We start from the raw sequence: 21244 nt of genomic DNA, 5'->3' as shown, positions 1-21244 counted from the left end.
GGGCGACCCCTGCCGCGGCAGGTGTGGAAGGAGCTGGCACAGCCCAGCTCCGTGGTCCCGGATTTGTCAGTGTCATCCTGCCAGGGGGAGCAGGGTTAGTGCCCTGGGGGGCAGGAGGGCTGTTGGTGTGGGCAGAGGTTTTGGGGAGCTGCATTTGGAAGCAGCCTCAGCTCTGCCGTGGTTGCTTTGTGGTGAGGATGTGCCTGCCCTGTCTGTGCCCACGGTGGCTGCTGGGTAGGGAAACTGAGGCAGGTGCCACTGGGAGCTGCCCCCTTGGCATCCATGGAGGACCAGGAGGGCAGCCGGCCGTGGGCATGCATGGGTCCCACTGAAGGTGAGGGCAGAGTGCACCCCTGGAGCTGGTGCTTGTGGCTGGGGACCCCCTGAAGTCTCCCCATGGGCAGTGTCACCCTCCCAGAAAGCCCCACACATGGTGGCGTGTTTTGTGGCTGTGCTGGGGACATCACGGGTGGCTTCTGTCACCCAGATGGCATCTCTTGGTTTTCAGGGGGTGTTTGTGACCCCATGAAGGACCTGCTAAGTGCCGGTCAGGGGAAGGTGTCTCCAGTTTGGTGACATGGTACAGGGTGGGGAATAATCCCACTGTGGATCTTTCCCACCCTCTTCCCCACCCTCCCCTGAGTCCGAGGACATCGCTCTTGGATGTGCTTTTTCCCCCTCAAGCATCTGCTGCCCACTCCTGTGATGGAGCAGGGTAATGGCTGCAGTGGGGCTGCCTTCCCAGAGCCTGGAGCCTGACGCCCCTCCCTCGCTCCCTCCCTCTCTCCCTGCAGGTGATGCTGGTGGGTGACTCGGGGGTCGGCAAGACCTGCTTGCTGGTGCGCTTCAAGGACGGCGCCTTCCTCGCCGGCAGCTTCATTTCCACGGTGGGAATCGACTTCAGGGTAAGTGCCTGGGGGGCTCCTCAGCCCTTTCCAGGGGTCTGGCAGGTGAGTGATGGATGTTGCAGAGGAGTAACTAAACATTGCTCCGAGGACTTAAACCTCATCAGCTCGGGGGCACTCGGGGTGACAGCAGCGGCAGCAGCTCAGCAGCGTCTTCGTTACGGCTTTGCACAGGGACGGGGGAGCGTGTCCTCTGCTCAGGATCCTGGGGATAATTCCTGTAACAACTGAGGCCTGACACCTGCCCATGAAAATATTTCCCTAAGGCAGTTGCAGTGTTTTGAAGAGTTGTTTGGTTTTTTTTCTTGAAACAGCAAACAACAAAACCAACAGTGATATAAACCAGAATGCCCTGGAAGAATCTCCTGAGCACAGCTTTGGGGTGCTGATGTGGGGCTGTGGTGCTGTGTGGCCCTGCTCCCTCTGGCCTGGGGGGATGTGTTGTGCTGAGGGATCAGTTTGGTTGGGAGCAATCGGAGCATCCTGGTGCCAGGAGTCATGGGGGTAGCAGTCAGAGCTGTACAGCTCCAGTGAGGACAGTGGGAACCTGCTCCACACAGGGAATAAGGGTGGACTGGGAGGAAGAAAGGGGGACACTGCATGCCCCAGTGAGCCCAGAGCGTCCTTTGCCAGGCAGGAACATCTGAGTGCTGGCTGGGGCCCTTGAAACCTTTTCTTGGCCATGTTTCTCTGTCAGTCCCTTGCTGGGGGCACTGCCTATGGTTCAGTCAGGCCCTGGTGAAGGGGGTCTGCAGTGCTGCCACCCCTGAGGTGGGACAGCAGAGCAACAAGAATGGTGACTTTACAGAGGTGGCACCAAAGAGCCTTTACAGCAGCTGTGCAGGGCACGAGGCAGCTTTTTGCCACCAAAGCAGCAGCCAGCAGCAAGCCTGGCTTGGCTCGCTGGCACCAGGATCAGCTGCTCCCTGTCCCTCACCAGTCCCCCAACCATCTGCTCCCCCCAAAGTGTGAGCTTGTCACCTCCCAGGATGTCTGGGCAGTGCTGCTCTCCCTGCCCTGCTCCTGGGGCACCGGCTGTGCCGTCTCCCTGTGCGATGGATTTGGCTCCGTTTGGGTGCTCTGGTGGGTGCTGTGAAAAGCTGCTGGTGGTGCCATGCACCAGTGTTGCGTCTTCCCAACCGCCTTTTTCCAGCAGGATCTTGGATCTTCACTTCTCTTGGAGAATTTCTGGGAGATGAGTGTCTCTTGTAACCTTCTGCTTGGCTAGGGTGTGAGTAATAACTCGCTGGTGCAGTGACATTGGGAAGGGATGAAGGACAGCTCAGAAAGCCTTAAGGAAGGAAGGGATGTTTCATGCCTGGTGAGGCTGGGGGCGTGCAGCAGGTAAAATGGGTAAATTGGGGTCTGTAATTTTATACAAAGGTAATTACACAGTGTTTCAGGTGTTCTTCAAATGAAAAGCGTTTTATTACTGATTGCAGTGATTGATAGAGAGGGCAGCCATAAAACCCTGTGACTTATTGATTAGAGCGCTGAAATGACTGTTACTGAGAAACAATCAAATTAGGGTTAATTTACTTCTCTAATAGAGCTGCTAGAGCTACATGGCTCTGAAATGGGCAGATTATACAGTGGGGGAGATCATGTGTATGCCCTAAAACTCATTATTATCATCCTTGTAAGGCATTCGTAATTTTGGGGGACATGGAAATAGTTTTGTGATGTGCATCTCCATTCCCATTAGGATAATCCTGTTTGTGGGCACTGGGTAATTGTCCCTCTTGCTGTGGGCGCTGCGATGCAGATGATGCTCTGGGGTGGCAACTCTGGAGGCTTCTGCTGGTTTTAATTTGTGTCTTTTTAATCACAAAACTGTCGTATCACAGCTCCTTCTCTCCGCAGCCCCAGAGTTTGGCAGGGGTTTTGCTGGCTGAAGCAGGCGAGGCTGTTTGTGAGGTGGCAGTGGTGGGAAGGTGTCACTGGGGTTTGCTGTGTTCTCTTGGCCAGCTGGGAGAGGTGCTGAGTGAGCACAGGAGGGTTATTCTGGGGTTTTGTGGGGTTTTGGCAGGGTTTGTGCCAGTCTCTGAGCCTCGCTGGCACCAGAGACCGCAGGGACCTCTCCAAGGCCAGCGTGTGTGGCAGCTGTGCTCCTGTGCACGCATGACCTTGTTCGGGACCTGCCAGGTCCCTGGGGCCCGTCCTGGCCCAGGAAACCATGGGGATAGAGCTGCCCAGCTCCTGGCATTGGCCTGGGGACCATCTCCACTCTTCCTGATGCCATCTGGTCCCTGCAAGCGCTCTGGAATGGGACACAGCTGTGTTGGGGGCAGCCCCCATGCCAGCCCGGCTTCCTTCTCTCCCAATCTGTCCACTGGTCCCAGTGGGCTCCAGGATCCATTGCTCATTTTCAAGGATGTCAAACCATTAGATGCACCCAAAGCTATGGCTAATGGATTACATAGGCCAGAGCGAATGTAAATGAATAGAAATCCATTTAAAATTAATCTGGCATTACAATTCCTAATGGCCCCTGAGGTTTGTTCCCTCCTACTGTTTTATGTGAGGGAGAACCTCCCGCATCGAGTTTGTTTATCATCATCTCTTAAACAAAGAAGGATGTTGATCTGAATGTGTTTGGAAAACAAACCACTGATGCTGGGGAAATAAAGATGATTGTAATATTAAAAAAGACATCAAAATGGCATGTGTTGGCTTCAAGCTTCAGAGGTGCTGAGTCCTCAGTGTTCCTTCCTGGGAAAATTGGGTTTGCTGGGGGAGCATCTTTAGCTCCTGGGGGTGATTCCAACCTTCCCAGTTCAGCTGGGACAGTGCCAGGGTTTGGCTGGGGGTGCAGTGCTGGGTGAGCCCCCCACTATGGGTGCCATCGAGGCAGAGCCCTGGGTGAGGAGTCCTGTCCAGGCAGAGCTTTGGCTGAGCAGAAACATCTGTCTGCTGAGCTCCTGAGCTGCTTCCCCTCAGGGGAAAACCCCTCTCTGCCTTCTGTGTCTGGATCACAGGTATCACCTTCAGGGTTTCATTGTTAGATAATTAGGGGCTTAATTACTGCCCTCCATGAGCTCTGCTGAGCCATGGCATGAGGTCTTACCTGGGGAATCCTGTCAGGTGCCTCTGCTTGGGAGGTCTTTCCCCACAGATCCCCACTGGTGAGGGCAGAGCAGCTCTCTGGGCATGTCATATGTGCTTTCCTGACTTCATATGTTCGGGTTCCAGGGAGAAGGGGCTCCTGGAAAAGAGCAGGTTTAGTGCTCAGGGGTGTGAATCCCGATTTTCTCAGTGCCACGGAAGGAGCTGCTGCTTCTTGTAATTTTGGCAGCACTGCAGAAACCTCGACAGAAATTCGAGCTGCGCAGCCAGCGGGACTTGTGTCATGTCGTGACAGCTGAGTAACGGGAGGGAGGTCTTGCCAAAGCAGAGAAGCCAAAGGGCCACGTGAACCCACTGTGTCCCTGTCCCCAGTGACACCCGGGCTCCGTGGGGCTGCCCAGCCCGGTCCTCACAGCCCGGAGCTTTGCAGGGTGAGTGAAGATTTTTATACTAATTGGACCTGAAAGGAGAAGAACATAAAAGAAAAAAATTAAGGATGAGCCTTTTCTCCCTGGGAAGAGGTGCTAATGAGCTTCTTTGCATTAGCAGGGGGGATGGTTCCTGTGTTAATCAGGGGGATGAAACCAGGGTGGCTTCTCTTCGTGTGCTCCCAGGTGTGCAGCGGTGTCACTCCTCTCTTGCTGCCCCGAGGACAGGGAGCATCCTCCTGGCACCGAGCTCAGGCGCTGCTGCAAGAGGAGGAGCAGGAGGGAGCCAGCCCCGGTGCTTCAGCACAGCTCCAGGCTTCCAGAGCAGGCAGTGGGCACAGGGGATATTTCCTTTGACGGCTCAGCTTTGATGTGCACAGGTTCACACCGGTGTGAGGGGGTTCAGCTGCTCGCCAGCACAGCCCCCTCGGGAGGCTCTGTGCTCTGCTCAGCCTCGGCTTGGCTGTGCCGTGGTTAATCTGGGACAGCCCCGTGCTGTAGATAAAACCTGTCACCGGTGGCCCTGAGCTCTAAGGACTCCTGATTACACTCAGCCCTGTGCTGCTCAGGGTTGGAATCAGCGGTGTATAATGTGTTTTTTTTAACATGGGAGATTTGTTGCATCTCTGCTTAATTTTTGTTGTGTTTGTGTGTGCACCTTCCATGGGCTGCCCCTGCCTCCTGCAGTGAGCTGAGCTTTGCAGGAGTATGGGAGCCTTTGCTCCAGCCATGCAGAGTGTGCAGAGTAACAGGGACCATGGTTTGGATGCACCCAGACCGGTACTGGGTGTCCATGTGCTGGGAGAGGGGTGTGGATGCCCTGAGCAGCAGCTGGTCCCCAGTGGGCATCCACATCCCTGCCCTTGGGGCAATGCTCAGGTCCCCAGCAGGTGCCCACATCCCAGCCCACATCCCTGCCCTCATAGCCTTTCCCTGGTGCTTCCCTTTGAGGGGCTGGAGCAACCTGGAGCCTCCTGAAAGCCAAGGGCTGGCTTTTATCTCAGCGGTTGGCATGGAGCATTAGCAGGGCTCATTTTCTGATGGATCAATCTGGAAAAAGTGGGAGGAAAGCTGCTTAGGCCAGAAGAAAGAAACGGAAATAAATTAATTTCAGCGTCTTTCTGTGTAAAATTAGCTCTGGATGTTGGAGGAAAGGAACTCGGGCGCTGGGCAGAGTGTTTAGTCTCTCCTTTGCTGTGTGGGGTCAGGATGGGGATTTGCTGCAGTAGGGTGGGTTTAGGTTGGTCTCCAGGGCTGGAGCTCTGGAGGGAAGTGGCCTTTCTCTGGGAGAAACATCTTGGTGCTGCTGAATTGCTTGGATCAAATTCCGCTCTGTGGGGTCACGCCAGTGGCAACACAGCTGCAACCAGGATGGGGAAGGTGGAGAGGAGCAGGCAGGGGATGCCTGTTTGCCAGCCATGGGTATGCCCATGGCAAAGGCTTGGAACTGGATGACCTTTAAGGTCCCTTCCAACCCAAACCATTCCATGTTTCTGTGTGCTTCCAGCAGCTCTTTGTCTGAAAATCAGTTTGTTCTGCACCTCCCATTGCTGGATGAATTTTAATAGCAGCCACTAGCTGATTTCATATTTTTGCATTTCTCTCTGTGTGGAGAGCTGGGCTCAATTTGCCCAGAGCAGATTTCCATCCCTGCAAGTGCTCAAGGACAAATTGGATGGGATTTGGAGCAACCTGGTCTAGTGGAAGGTGTCCCTGCCCTCGGCAAGGGGTTGGAACTGGATGGGCTTTAAGATCCCTTCCAACCCAAACCATTCCAGGAGTCTCTGATGATTCCTGTGATGCTCCCACCCCTTCTGCCTGGTTCCAGGGATGGACACGATGCTGTCACCGGTGCTGTAGGGACCACCTGTGCCCAAATCTGGCACGGGGAGGCAGGTCCTGGCAGCCTTGCCTAGGGAGGGCAGCACTGATCAGCCGGGATTTTACCCCATGTGCCCGTGTGTGACTCTGAGGACGCTGCTCTTCCCCAGCTGCTGCTGGTGCCTGTTCCCTGCTCCCAGGCTGGGCTCTCAGAGGAGTAAATATCCATTTTTCATGGGAAGCCCAGGCCTGCTTTTCTTCCCGTGGCTGCTCCCTCCCTTGCAGAGGGACACTCACAGCTTTGCAGTCGGTGCCTGTCATTTGCATGCAGGGGCTCAGTTGCCAAGAGATGCTGCGAGCGGTGCCCGTGGCGGCTGCGCCCGCTCCTCACAGCTCCCGGGCTTTTACTCATCTTCCTTTGCCTCTTGCTTTTGGAAAATAGTAACCCCAGTTCTGCAGCACACCAGGAAGATGCAAACCCCCGCATGCAGGCAGTGATCCCAGCGGACAAGGGACTCCATTCCTGCCTTGGGGAAGGCAGAGAAAGAAGATGAATGTCTTCAAAGCAGAGAAGTGCTTGAGCAGCTGGAGTGGCAGCGAGCCCCAGAGCCTGGCTAAGAAAACTCTTAACCAGCTTAATCCTCTTTGCAGGATGGTGGAAGGGTGCCTTCTCCACCTCCTTGGTGTCAGAAATACCACCCAGAATAGTTTGGATGTGGAATTTTGCATCCGTTTCAGCTGACATGACAGCGCTGGGGACATGGGGTTGGGGAGATGCTTCTGGAAGGGCACCAGTGTCTCCAGGCTCCTGCAGCCCTGCTGGTGCTTGGTGGCTTCCTGGTGCATGTTGATAGCTGGTGTCCCCGTGGGTCTGTCCTGGCCTGGGGTGCTTGGAATAATGGATTTAATTAGCTCAGGGGGAGAGCAGAAGGTCTGGGATGCTCAGGAGCTGCAGTGCCAGGACACAGGCAAGGAAAACATAAACTTGGGAGCTGCTGGTAGAAAGAGGGAGACTGTAAAGGTGCTCAGCATAATCTGCCTCTGTATCCTCCTGATGAGAGCTGTGTGGGAGCCCAAAACCCCTACCAAAGATGGGGACTATGGGAAACACAGTTGGGAAATGCAATTCCCACCCATCCACATTGTGTCTGGGGTTGTGAGGCAGATCCCTGCTCCTGCTGTGCTCCAGCTCAGCAGGATCACGGTGAAGGAGCAGGGTGAGCAGGAGGTCGGGCTGGAGGAAGGCTGTGGGTACACGGTTGTGCTGTGTTGGCTCCTCTCTGGCTGCTGCCAGGTGGGAAGTTGGCCCTGGAGAGGCCAATTTGGGCACTGGAGCATCCACTGCCATGGATCCGAGCCGGGCTGGATCCGCTCCTGGTGTCAGGACCTGTGAGGGAGCGTTTTATAGCCAGTAAAACATTTAAATGGGGCCAGAGTAAGTCTAAATGGTTTGAATATTTAATGGAATACATTTGGCTTAATTTCACTTTCATCTTTTATTTGTGATAAAATATTGAATTCAGCTGTGCAGAACTGGGTTGTTCTTTGAAAGCAGAGGGAAACCGGCCAGGAAAGGGGGGACAGGTGGGTTTTGGGGTGTCTCAAACTCCTCCACTGCCCCTGGGATGGGCATTTGGGGCATCCCTGCCCCTTGGCTATGCCTTGCTCAGCTCCTGTGATGCCCTGAGCCCTTGCTGCCTCTCTGCTGAGCCACTGCCTCGTTTTGTCAATTAATTATTGCTCTCAGCAGGCTTTGGGTTATTCCCGGGATGGATGTTGATAACCTCTGTGGGGAAGGGTGAGGTGCCAGTCCTGGGTTTGGCAGTGCTGGGATGGCTGCAGTGGCAGGAGCCGATTCTGGCTGAGCTCACCGGGTGCTCACTGTGTGTTGTTCTTCCCTGCAAAACACCTTTCCCTTTGTCCTTTCCCCAGAGCCACTTCCCTGAGACCTGAGCCGTGGGGTGGGTCCCGTCCGTGGGGCTCTGCTGGACCCTGTGATGGTAACACTGAGCAGCACAGTGGCCAAGGGCAGGGCAGCAATCGACCGTGCCAAAGCCTGGGACAGCAAGTACTGGCAGGTCATCCTCCTTGGGAAAAAAAACGGGGAAAAAGCGCCCCCATCCCGGCAGGTCAGAGCTGTGTTTGTGGTGGAGGGAGCCGCAGTGTGGGGTGAGCCTCAGCAGCTGTCCCTGTCCTTGGATGGTGATGGGGCACGCACTGTTCCTATGGTGATGGGGGATTGAGGGCTTTACTTGCAGAGCCTTTGGAAGCAAAATACTTTTCTGTTGGCCCCACAGGCAGAGCTGCGTGCTGCCCGTGCGGCTCCTGGCTCCATCCCGGGGTGCCGGGGCTGCCTGGCTCCCCCAGCTCAGGATCCCAGCGGAGCCCTGGAGCTCACACAGCTGTTTGTCTACCAGGGACATACAGCATTTTTAATCCTGGCTCGGCACCGAGTCATTGCCCTGAGGCGTTGGTGAATCTCTCGGAAGCAAGAGCAAATAATTCATCTTTATGCCTCCTCTGGGAAAAAGTGTTTCTCCCTGATCACAACTAATGTGAGTTGGGAGCTTGTGGTGCTTCAGCTTTAAAGGGTGATGTCCATGGCCCTGGGCCATGGTTGTCCCAGCGTGAGGAGGAACTCAGTGGGTGCTTTGGGGGTCTCAGTGATGCTTCCAAGCCTGAGGAAGATGTTGGTGTGATGGGGCTGGGTCAGTTCTGCCTGCAGGAAGTCAGCAGGCAGGAAGGGTCATCTTCTAGGGGCCAGTAAACCATTAGCACATCTCTGAGGATGTGACTGGTCCTGGTGTGAACACCTGCACAGGTTTTGTTCCATTTCGTGGGGGATTTTTCTATTTAATTTATTGAAAGGAGGGGAGTGGTGGGAGCCATGCCCAGCTGCTTGGGTCAGATGCCACGAAGCCATTGCATCCACCTCGTCAGCCCTTGTGCCATCTGCATCCCGTGTCTCGGGATGTTTTCCTCCTGCCTGCCAAGCCTCAATGTTCCCGGGCTCAGTGACACGCTGGGGAAATGGAGGCTTTGGCTTTTCCAGCTTTGCCTGCGCAGCATCACCACGGCAACGATCCCGGCGAAGGCTCCGCGTGTGGGTCTGTGGCATTAACGCCGTCACTGGGGAAGAGCTGCCGCACCATGGCCATGAGCCCCCGGGCTGCGATGTGTGCCAGGCGTGCTGGGGGTCCTGCCCCACGCCAGGGCTGTGGCTCCTCCTCATCGGGACCGAGCCTGGCCTGGCCCCTGTGCCGGGCACATCCCCCCGGGGAGAGCCAGCTGTCAGCCCCGTGTTCCCAACCTTGGAACAGCTTCCTGTTAATGATCTTTTTCGCTGCAAAGCCAAGTGCAGGAGGCTGCTGAAGGCATCTGGGGAGCTCCAGCCCGTCTGGAGAGTGCAGACTCCACTGGTGAGGACCTTGCCCTGCTCTGGATGCTGAATTTGGTAGAAATTGCTGGATCTGCTTCCCTTGCCACTCGCCAGCAGCTGGTCCCACCCGTGCCTCCGTGCCTTGCTGCTTCCTTGGAACTAATGATTAAGAAAAACACAGCTGCATGTGTGGATGAATAATTCAGCCCAGCCTGGCTGCTGGGAGGTCGAAGTGGAGATGCTGTCCAGGGACCTCCCTGTCGGAGGGGAAGGGTCCATGGATGAGCATCCATCCACAGTGCCCCGGGCAGTGCAGGGTCAGTCCAGACCCTTTCTCGGGAGCACAGGGAGCCCTTCCAGCAGCTCGTGCACCCAGATGGCTGAACTTTCTTTGGTTTATCTTTTTTCCCTGGTGTTGAGCACGCTCGGCTCTGGGAGCTGTGGGGAAGCAGCCGCGCTGTGACCCCCGGCCTCTGCATCGCTCCGTTTTCCTCAGAGGAGGAGCCGGGGGATTGTTGCTACTCCTGGTGTCAATTTCTAGAGCTGAGCCTGGATTTGGCAGCGGTGCTGGGCAGCTCCCACAATCCCAGCCCTGGTGAAGGGCTGGCACCTGTGCTGGGCTGGTGGGGATGTGAGCCCTCCCAGCCTTGTGTCCCTGCACCTGCCCATGGCAACAGCGTGGCAAGGCAGTGCCCTCCAGGCTGGTGACAGCCCCGTGACGCTGCCCTGGGCACCTGTCACTGGTTGTGTGTATTGTGTGCTGTCACCTCCTGCTCCTGGGTGGTTTTTTGTGGTCAGGGTGTGAGGGGGAGCACAGGGGGCCTGTGAGGCACCTCAAGCCCTTACAGTGCCAGCTGTGGTGCCAGCGTGGTGCTGTGGTGCTGCAGAGCCTGGACAGCGGCACCCAGAGCACTTAATTCAGTCAGTGCTGAGGGGCTGAGCTTGGAGAGTGGGTCCTGCTCTGTGGGGCTGCTCCCAAGACCCCTTTAATTCGGGGAGACCCATCCAGGAGGCTCCCAGCAGGGCTGGGGCTCAGTGAGTGGCTCTGTGGCTCAGGTCAAACTTCCTTCAACCCATTCATGAGCTGTTCTTATAAATGTGCATGAATTAACGGGAGAAGTGCTCAACAATGCCGAAAATAACTTTGTTCCCAAGCAAGCGTTAATGCCTGGCAGATGTGTTTTTCCCTCCTGAATAATACACACATGAGGTCAGACAGCTGGGTGTGCTGGGGGAGAGCAGCGGGAGCAGAGCAGCTCTGGGAGGGCTGATTCTCCAGGGATCAGCCCCACAGCCCAGTGCAGAGATGGAAATCCTCTCCTGAGGACCTGGCTGCTCCAGCTGGAGTTCTTGGCTGAGGTTGGGCTTCCCAAGTGCGCAACAAAAAAATCGAGGTGGCTGTGTGTGGGTTTTAGTTCAGTTTTGTTTGTAAAAGGGTTGGCAATGTCTTGGAACAGCTTCCTGGGAGCATGGTCTGCACTGCTGCCCAGACCTCCAGCGCCCACAGTGAAGGACTTGGGGTGTTTTGCATCCCTGGGGTGATTTCCCAGCACAGTCCAGGCTGCAGGTCTGCTCCAGAGCCCCACACGGGGAGAGCAAATGGTGGAGTTGGATTGGCCAGACTGGTTTGACTGACTGGGGTGGTTTTGGTGAGGAAGCACCAGCGATGTGCTCAGTGTACTGCAATTCCTCAGCACCTCTGCATCTCCTGGGGCTTTTCAGTGGTGCCCAAACCTGGGGAAGAGCCTGCTCTAGCAGAGCGGAAAATGGGAAAGCTGGGACTGCTGCCAGGGAGAAGGAAAAGCTTTTTTGCAAAGATCAAAGCTTTGACTGCACGGTGCCTGCGCTGGCGGAGCCCTGTGCCGGGAGCGCCGGGATCGCTCCTGTGCTGTGGCTTCTGCCTTGTGCCACCTGTGGGTGGGTCTGAGCGGCCACCCCGGCACTGGCAGAGGAGTGATGGGGCAAAGGCTCTGCCCACTCAGCCCCTGTGTCCCCGGCTCTGTCCGAGGGGGATTTCAGGATTGTTCTTGCATAAGGGGCAGGTGGCCAGGCAGGACCATGGTGGCATCACCACCTGTGGCAAAGTGAAAACACCGTGGTTAGTGGGGAGAAAGTGAAACCTCAGAAAGCTCCCCTGGACTTTGGGGAGCAGCCACAGGGCTGAGGAGGGTCCTGCCCTGCAGAGAGGGGCCTGGGACTTGCTGCGTTTCAGCCCTGGCTGTCCCTGTTGCCACTGCACCATTCAGAGATGGGCTGTGGTACCAGGGAGCACTGGGACCTGATGGGTGCCAGTCCTGGAGGCTGACTGGACTTGTTCAGCCATCAGAAAATCTCATTAGAGTTCTTCAGTCACTCTCTTCTCCTTGAAGCCTTCAAAGGATCTGGGCTCAGGTTTGCTGCACAGCAAGGATGCAGTTTTTGGGAGCTTTCTGCCTTGGCTGTTGGTGAAGGATGGGAATGTTTGGGATAAAAAGCTACAGATTCCTTTGTCAGGTCTTTGGGGATTTCATTTTCTTTAGGGATGAGAAGTGCTCTTTAATAATGCTGTTTGCAGTGCTGTCTGTGGATGCTGCTGTGTTACTGCTGGGTGCTGACAGAGTGTTTGCTGCTGGATGTTCAGGCCTGATTTTTTTAAATTGGATTGTAAAGTCTTCTCAGAAACTTCAGGCAAGTTTTCAGCCCAGGACTGAGGCAAATCCTAGAATCGTTTAGGTTGGAAAAGACCTTTAAGGTCAGAGAAGTGCTGCAAGGCTTTATTTCTCCCCAAATAAATGATTCCCCATCTAACAGGACCTGATGAGCCATTTTTCATCTCTGTGGCACTGACGGGGCTGTGTTTGCTGCAGATGAGAAATGATAGAGCAATAAATGCTCTGTGGAGATCCCTGTTCAGCTGTGCAGCGTGGCATGTCCTTGATGAGGAAAATGAAGATAAATATACTGAGTGCCACGTTACTTATTCCCAGTATTGGCACGGATCTGCATGAGCCATCTCTGCCCCCTTTGTTTCCAAGGCTTCCTGGTTTAGAAGCAAGCAGGGATATTTTTAAAGATATCCCTTCTTTTATAAAGTAGGGGGAAAAGAGATGGAAGGGGTGAGTAATGCAGCCCGGGGTGGTGGGGGAGCTGTGCAGACTATCCCCGGATGAGGAGGATCCCATCCCATCCCATCCCATCCCATCCCATCCCATCCCAGGAGCCAGCTGTGTGTTGGAGCTGCAGGGATGGGTGCAGCCTTCCTGCTGGCTGTCGCTTTTTGGTGGCTCTGGTCTCCAGGTCAGCTGTAGCAGATCCTACCCTGAGAAATTTTGATGGTGGATTTCTCTGGCTGCCCATGGGATTGGGGCACAGGCTCACTCCCACGGGGACATCTCAAAGCCTTGTACGGCCCCGTCTCCCTCCTGCCGGGATGAGCCTGAGCAGCCTCGTTGGGCTTGAGAGCATCAAGTCTCATCTGCCTGTGCCTCCCTCAAGAACCATCCCATGGATCATCCCAGGACCTTGCTGGTTTCATGGAGCAGCCGGACTGGGAGGGAATGTGCCCCTCACCCAGGACTGTGGCTGACATGGGCGATGCCGAGAAGCAGAACAGGGCTGAATTTAAAATGTATGATCATAAGCAGATCCTCTTACCTCTAATCTGTCCCTAAGACAGGATTCTCTTCTTGCCAGAAGACCCTTTTATTTGCAGACTGATGTGACTAGAAGATGATAAGTCACTAATTCTTCAGTGTGTCTGCTCGAACAAGAGCCAGGACTCTTATCTCTGCAGGGCTGGCAGCCAGGGAGACGTTAACTGGGATTTAATGTAGTGAACACGGCTCTGGACAAAGGTTGGTGCTGCTGACATCCCTGGGGCACTTGTTGGGTGCTGCAGGGAAGGGGCTGTGCCCACCTGGAGACCAGGAGGGGGGCATTTATGTAGGGCCAGGCTTGTGGCTTCTCCAGGCCAGACGTGGCAGAGGGACACGGTGGGGTGACCCCTCCTAGCAGCTGTGGAGGGGCTGTGGGGTGGCTGTGGCAGCAGAGCAGGTTGGAAGTGCTGTGTGCAGTGAGGGGCTGTGGTGTTAATCTGCATTTCCTGGGATCTGCTGAGGAACTGAGCAGGAGCTGAGCAGCCAGCACCGGCATGTTGTGGGTCCTGAAAGGATCTTGGCAGCGGTGCTGGCGCTGGAGTGGCTGCAGGCAGGAGTGTGCAAGGCCTGGGGAGGAAAACATCCCAAGGCAGAAGTTTCTATTTTTAGCTACAGAGTGCAAATGCGCAGAGCTGCTGAGGAATTGATCACCTGCCCTGGGAGATGAATGGTTGCGATTTTTCTCTGAAGGGAAGATTTATGGGATGAGGCAGAGGGAACCGTGCTGGGGTGTTTTGGCCACCCGCGTCTCCCTGGGATGCTGGGGCTGCACGGGAATGTCTGGTGGTGGCACAGCTGAGGAGGAGAAAGAGTATCATTGAATATGATTCCCAGTGCCTGGGACATCCTCCAGCCCCACACAGCCACACCATGGTACAGCCCTGCCTCCAGCCCCCATCTCTGCCCCAGTCTCCCCATTCCCAGAGGCTTTCCGTAGGTTCCAGCACAGCATCAGGCTGTTCCCTGCCCTCTCCTGCAGGGAATGTGCTCCTGGAAGAGTTTTCCGCAGGCTGGAGTGGTGGGCTGGCTGTGTTCTCCGCGGAGGTGCCGTGTGGCTGGGCTGTGCTGGATCGGGCACTGCTTGGATTTAGAGGGAGCAGGTTTTTGCAGCACCGAGGGGGCAAAGTGGGGCTGGTCCTGGATCCCTGGCTGTGGCAATGGGCTGGGATGTCCCTGAGCCAGGTGCTGTGCCTGGAGAGATGCTGAGCCACCAGGAGCGGCTCCCTGGCTGCGCATGTGTGGGAGAACCTCAGGGTTTTAACAAGCAAATATAATGCAGTGTCCTGCTGTTTTGGGCGGATTTCCATATCGATCCTTGATCTATTTTTGCAGCCACTGTTGGAGGTGGTGGTTATTTGTGTGTCTGCTGTATCACAACTCATCCAATTTCCTCCTGGCACAGGAGTGTTTGTGCTTGCAGGGGCTCCCTGGGCTTTGCCAGGTGGGAATTTGGCTCCTGGTCTGGCCTTGGCACAGGGCTGGAGTGCTCCAGCATCCCTTCAGCCGGTCCTCCACTGCTGGGTTTCTCCTGACTTCCTGAAATAAAGGATAACCCAATCTATCCCCCGCTCCCAGGTGACCTGGCCTGGTGACACCACAACCTAATGACATTTCTGGGTGGCTGTGCTATCAGTCCCACAGCTCATTACTGGCACTAATTAACTCTGTGCTGCCCCAGCGCCCGCGCCCAGTTTGATCTATAGCCACTAATGCCATTTATCCCCACTTTGACAGGAATTTGCCCCTGCTCAGCTTCAGGAGATGCCTCCAAGGCCCAATAATGACATTTGAGGGACTTCTTTTCCATGGTTAAAGTGGAGCCCCCCCTGTGCAGGGGTGCTTGGGTGGGTGCTCCTGGGCAGCACCACTGGAGCCATCGCCCATCACAGACTCAGGGGAGATGGGGTGGGGATCCCCTGTTTGGAGCCTGAATGTGTCAGTGAGCAGCTTCCCATTTGTCCAGTTAATTGCGAAGCAAATTGATCCATGTATCCAATTTAACTTTAAAGGCTTCAATTAATGAGTTCATGCGTGTAAGAGCTGGGAGAGGCCGGGTTGTTGATGCTGATCCTGGGTTGTGCTGCAGCTTCAGTGGTGTGGACTCAGGCACCTGGGGCTGTGCCAGTTGCTCCTGGTGGGATTCACTGGCACTGTGGGGACCTTGTGATCTGAGGGGATGGCATTTGCCCATCCTGCAGCTGCTGTGGGAGCAGAGCAGGGCGGCAGTGCTGGGTTTGTGTGGGAGCATCATCTGTGCACGTTTCAGGAACGGCGCGGTTTCGCTCCAGCACCTTCCCCTCCCACCCTTCTGCTTCCAAACAGCTGCTCCTGGGCAGTCGTGGTGGTGGGATCGTGCCAGGGCTGCAGCCAGCAGGGCCTTGGTGTGTGATAATGCTGCTCTTAATTGAGGACCATCTGCACTTGGTAATTTAATTTTTCCTGCATCTGCAAGGTTCCAACTTTGTTTATCTGATGTCCTGAAGACTATTTAACTTCGGAGCATCGTGTTTGTCCACCCCAGGCGCTGCAGGCATTCCACTGCAGCCCCTGCTAGATGAGATTTTAATAACGTTCGCACCACCCCAGGAAAAAGGACACAAAAACTGAAATTGGGAAGGGCGACAGCAGAGCTGAGGTGCAGGGATGGTTTTCCTGCCCGAATTGTGGCAGGAGGCTGCTGGGAGCATTACCTCTGTTCTAACGAACGGGGTGAGATGAGGAAGGAGCCCTGAGCAACACAGCCCCTCCCCTCGCTGGCAGGGCTGGTAACACATTTCACATCTCAGTGCATTGACACACGGCGTCTTTTGTCTTTGGATGCTTATTAGGAGCTCAGCCCCCAGCTGTGCCTTAGAAGGGCTGACAGGAGGGAATTGAGGCAGCTCCTTAAAAAAAACAAATTGGAAGCTGAAAAGTCACTTAGCCATGGTATGGGGGGAGACCTGGGCATCTGGTTCATCTGAACCACGCTGGTGTGTGCTGCTGGCAGCAGCCCCTGCCCTTTCCCAGCCCAGCTCCTGCCTTTTCCCACCCTGCTCCTCCCATCTTCTTGGCTTCACCCATGTTCTGCAGCTACCCTGTGCTTGGGGGCAGGCAGGGATCACAGAATCCTGGAATGGTTTGGGTTGGAAGGGACCTCAATCCACCCCCTGCCCTGGGCAGGGACACTTCTCACTAAACCATGTTACTCCAAGGCCCCTCCAACCTGGCCTTGGAGACTTCCAGGGATGGGGCAGCCACAGCCAGGGCTAACTTCTTTTGATGCAGACAGGGATGCAGGCAGGAGTGATGCTCTGGATGGCTCTGGGTGTGTCTCCTGCCTTGCAGGAGCACTTCTACAGCTTTTCACCCTGGATTCCTGCTCTGTTCCACACCCAATCCTCAGAAAATCAATTTTTTCCCCAGGTTGGTCCAGCAGCACCTGGATCCATGTGCAGACTTCAATTAGGTCTAAGCACTTACCTCCCTGAAATATAGGTCAGTGTAATTAGTGTGACTCCTGTTGCTGCCGGCTTGGTGTTAATTACCTCCTGAAATGGAGGTCAGTGCATGTGGGACACCTTTGGAGCTTCAGCTTTTTTGGCTGCTCACCAGATGCTTCAAGGTGGCTTTGGCCTAGATGATCCATGCTCAGGGCTGGGGCCATGTTCTCCCTCCCTCCCACCCATGGTGGTCTATCAGCCTTGGAGCATGGCCACACTGGGGACATGGCCATGTCCCCTGGCACAGCCACACACTCTGCTCTGAGCTGGAGTGGGCATGGGGAAGGGTGTTGGTTTTAATGTGTTCGGTGCTGGTTTTAATGTGACTCTCATTGTGTCCTTGTCCCTTGTCACCATCCATCACACCAAGTGTCCTCATCCCCTTGTGCCAAGATCTGGGGCCGATGGTGAAACACAGAGGCTTTTCCTTCCTCTGCAGTCCCTGGCATGGTTCCTGGCAGGTGGTATTGGCAGCTGGCTGCCAGCACATGGGAACTGTGGTTGGAATGGCATTGTGCCAGTCCAGAGCCTGCGGGATGTGCCTGCACCTCCGCTGCAGCTCCGGCACCTGCATGTAGGAGCCGGGGTTTTGGAGGGCAAGGTGAGCTCGGAGAGTGCATCTCCTGCAGAGCATAAACCTGCTCTGTCTCACCTGTGGCACAGGTTAGGGCAGGGCTGTTCCCCATCCTCTGGGATGAGGTGAAGGTGCAGCTCAGCGCCATTTGCCATGGCTGTGGTTCTGCCCTGGGGATGGCTCTGTCCCTGCTCACCTGGGAGCCCTGGGCAGTGGCACCAAGGTCCAAGGAGCACTTTGTGGCAGTGGGCACCCTGGGTTTTAGGCACTTCAGCCTTCAGCAGCCCTGGTGTCACATCCTGGGAAAAGCTCAGCTCCACATGCAGGGAGCCCTAAACGCCCGGCCGGCTCCCCGAGCCCTGGCTTTTCCCTGAGTACTTCCCAGCTCCCCACTCCCTGGCTGCCTATTTTTACAGCTCCCAGGCTGTGAATCACTTTTCTCCCCCGTCTCAGTCGCTGCCTTTGAAGGTATTTATAAACCTCGGCCGTCTCCCTGCGCTTGCTTGAGCAGACGGAGGATGCAGCACTCCGGCTCTCTCCTGCCCTCTCCTCCTCGCCGGATCCTTGTGTAGATGTGCAGGAGATGAGATGCTCCCTCTGCCCTCGTTAAAACCATCAATGAAGAGCCCTGCCAGCACCTGAAGGGGTGATGGTGCTGAGCGGTGTGGGATGTGCAGGAATGGATCTTGGCATGGGTCCCTGGGGGGGGGGTTGGTGGCACTGGGGCTGGTGGCGTGTCCAGTGCTGGGGGTGGATGAGCCAGGCCTGAGCCCGCGGAGCCCAGCTGGGGTCATGGCAGCCTTGGCCATCCCATGGCCATATGATGAGGGAGACAGGAGCTTCCCAAACCAGCTCTGGAGCAAATGGAGGAAATGGGATTTAAATTACCACCAGAGCAGCCACCAGCTGCCTCATCCCACTGGTGCGCTGTTCCCTGGCCATGTTTCCAGCACGTCCCACTGATTACTGTGCTAATTCCTTTGGATCTGGCGAGCAAATTAATCTCTTCTCTGCTCCTTCTCTTGGGACTGCTGGTCTGTAGGCTTGCATTCCTTTAATGTTTGGAGAGGCTGGTGTGGATTGCTGGGATGGTGGTTGCTCTGGGACACAGTCAGGATCCATCTCCTGCCCTCCCTGTCTGACACAGCCACACCGAGGGGCTCCCACCTTTCCTAAAACCAAGCAAAACAGGGGAGGAAAAATCCTGAGAGAGAAACCAGGAGAAAAACAGGTCCAAGAGACAGGGGCAGGAGTTATTTTTAATTTGCTGGCTGGATGTGGAGTGGTTGACTCTGTCTTTTGAAGGCCATTAAGGTGGAATGCTGGTGCTCATTAATTTATGGCCAGAGGTCTCCAGCCTGAGCTGGGTGTGGCATTGCCAGGGTTTAGGTATCCAAATAGATGCAACTCGTGCTGATGCAGGGAGAGATCTTCTGACTGGGCCATGGCTCTGCAGGTGCTGGGACCAACGGATGGGACTTTAAAAAGCAGGAGAGGGGGATGACCTGAGGGCTTGGGGGAAACACTGACCAGGATGGGGGCTGGCTGTGTCTCCCTGGGCGTCCTGCAGCTGTGCGTACCCCTCACCACCCTTTCCATTCTCTTTCAGAACAAGGTGCTGACGGTGGATGGGGTGAAGGTGAAGCTGCAGGTATGTCCCCATGGCCCTGGAAGCATCTCTCTTTCTGCCCCGGGTGTTCAGAGGTGGACAAAGCCCCTCAGAGGACAAAGCAGAGGAGCACCCCCAAAATGGGGCCCAATCTCTATCCTTTGTGGTCGTGTTTCCTGCCCTGGGACAGCCTTATGGACCCTTTTGGCTGCTCTGTCCCCTTGGCAGGAGCTTGCTCAGGGCTGGGGGCTGTTCTGGCCACAGTGATCCTCGTCCCAGCCCTGCTGCCTCCCTGCTGCTCTGTGACCGTAGCTGGACCTGGTGAAACCGGAGCAGCACCTGTGGGGTTTGCCCGGTGTTTCCAGGCCGCTCCTGCTTTGGGAGAGCCAAAGGATGCTGAGAGGGATTGAGATCCTGGAAGGGATCCACATTCCCTGGCTCAGCCTGCCTCCAGCCCATGGGACATGAAGATTCCATGTGCCCCTGCAGCCAGAGCTGCTCCAGCCCCCTGAGGCCTGATGGTTTCTCTGAGCCCTTTGCCCTGAGCTTGGTAACACAGATGCTCCAGGCAGCAGCGTGCACTCTTCAAGCCTCCGGCTGAATTAAGGGCTGATAAATCACATTAGCGGGTCCCCATGCCTCCATCTGCTCCATGGATTTTCCAGTTAAGGGCCACATCGTGTCCCCATGCTGAGGAGTGGGAAGATGCTGCTTCCATATTCATTGCTCTGGTCATTTTTCCTGTTGATGTCCCTGGGAGCAAAAGCTGGAGAAACTTCCTGGGGTTGCACCCTGCTATTTGGGCTGGTTTTGGTGGGTTCTGGTCAGGTCTGATCCCTCTGCTCCCATCTGCCTTCCAGATCTGGGACACGGCCGGGCAGGAGCGCTTCCGCAGCGTCACCCACGCCTACTACCGGGATGCCCACGGTAAGCACGGCCACCTCTGCTCTTGGGGAGCCCCTCCCTCCAGCTCTCCGGGGCCCTGAGCTGCCACTCCAGGCCAGGTAAGTCAGGAATCACTGGAGTGGTTTTCCACAGGAAGCAGCTGCTGTGCATGGAGGAGGCTCTGCAAACACCAGCAGTGTGAGGTGTTGCTGCGCTGGATTTTAGTGTGTTCTGTATCTCACAGCAGGCACCTCATGTCCCCAGCTGTGGCCTGCCACAGGGACTATGCAATGTGTTCTGAGCCATGGGCTCGGCTTGGCACTGGCACTAACGCTCTGTCCCTCTCTCCACAGCCCTGCTCCTGCTCTACGATGTCACCAACAAAGCATCCTTCGACAACATCCAGGTACAGCAGCACCCCCAGCCCCTCCTGCTGTCCCTCGTGTGACCGGCTGGGTTGTGGTTGTGGGTTTGTTCAGGAGGTGTGTGCTGGAGGTGGGAGCTGTGGTCACTTGCAGAAGGACTATGGTTACCACTGAGTACCTGCAAGGACAGGCAGGGGACAGGCAGAGGAGGTTTTCCCTTTCACAGCAAATAAAAGGGTGATGAATTCACTGCTCCGGCCAATTAATGCTGTGTAATGACAGCACTGGCAGAGAACTTGCTCCGGTAGCTGAGCACAGGAGCTTTCCCCAGCGAGCTGCTCCCTCATCCCCCTCTGCTCCTTCAGGTCACAGTGGGTCAGGGTCGGGCACCTCACTGCCTGCCTCCAGCTTAGTCCAAACCTGGCAGGGAGAGGGTCACTTCCTGCGGCACCTCCCCAGCCCACCTGCCCTTCCTCCCAGCTTTGGGGGGTCCCTGGTGCTGCCTGAGGTTGCCCCCTCCCCACAGCAGGTCCTTCAGGGGTGTTGGGGAGTGGTGCTGGGGCAGAGGCCTCTCAAACCGGGCAGAGGGGGAGAGCAGATGCTGCCCACATTGCAGTGGGGGCATCAGGGACACCTGGGCACTCAGTGTCCCCTCCCTTTGCCCCACTGGCCCCATGTGGCTGCTGGGGGCCACCTGTGCCAGCACTGCCAGAGCATGTCCCGAGCCGGGGAGCAATTATCCCTGACTGAACTGGATGTAATTGCTTGTGTCCTGGGCATGAGAACGCCGTGTGCATCCACAGGGAGCAGCTGTGCCTGCACAGACACCCTGTGCCGTGGTGGCATCAACACCCTGGGGCTGTGATGTGTCTCACTGGCTCCTGGGGTCCCACAGCCCCTGATCCCCTGGGGGCCTGGAGCTCTCCCTGCTCCAGAGCATCCTTCCCTTGGCAGCTCCACACCTGCCACCCCTCTGTGCCTGCAGTCCCACGGCAGGGACAGGGCAGGTCCTGCCACCCCGCTCCCGTGTCACCGGCACTGAGAACGCTTCCCAACAGCTGGGACTGGCCAGAGGGTGGCACTTTTTGTCCTGTG

The 21244-nt window shown here is 56.1% G+C and overlaps 1 protein-coding gene across 1 annotated transcript in view; it reads left to right on the top strand.

Moving 5' to 3' along the window:
- Window positions 1–764: 764 nt before the first annotated feature.
- The window catches only part of RAB26 (RAB26, member RAS oncogene family), a 24963-nt gene continuing 4483 nt past the window's right edge, over window positions 765–21244 (top strand). The window contains exons 1-4 of the mRNA XM_008633408.2: window positions 765–905; window positions 18900–18941; window positions 19760–19826; window positions 20138–20190. Coding sequence (XP_008631630.1) covers window positions 798–905; window positions 18900–18941; window positions 19760–19826; window positions 20138–20190 — 270 coding nt within the window. The 5' untranslated portion in view covers window positions 765–797. The remainder of the gene's footprint in view (window positions 906–18899; window positions 18942–19759; window positions 19827–20137; window positions 20191–21244) is intronic.

The sequence above is a fragment of the Corvus brachyrhynchos genome, unplaced genomic scaffold, assembly GCF_000691975.1.
Source record: "Corvus brachyrhynchos isolate BGI_N302 unplaced genomic scaffold, ASM69197v1 scaffold5, whole genome shotgun sequence".
Taxonomy (NCBI): domain Eukaryota; kingdom Metazoa; phylum Chordata; class Aves; order Passeriformes; family Corvidae; genus Corvus; species Corvus brachyrhynchos.
The sequence above is the reverse complement of the archived record's forward strand: the minus strand, read 5'-3'. Positions and strand labels throughout refer to the sequence as shown.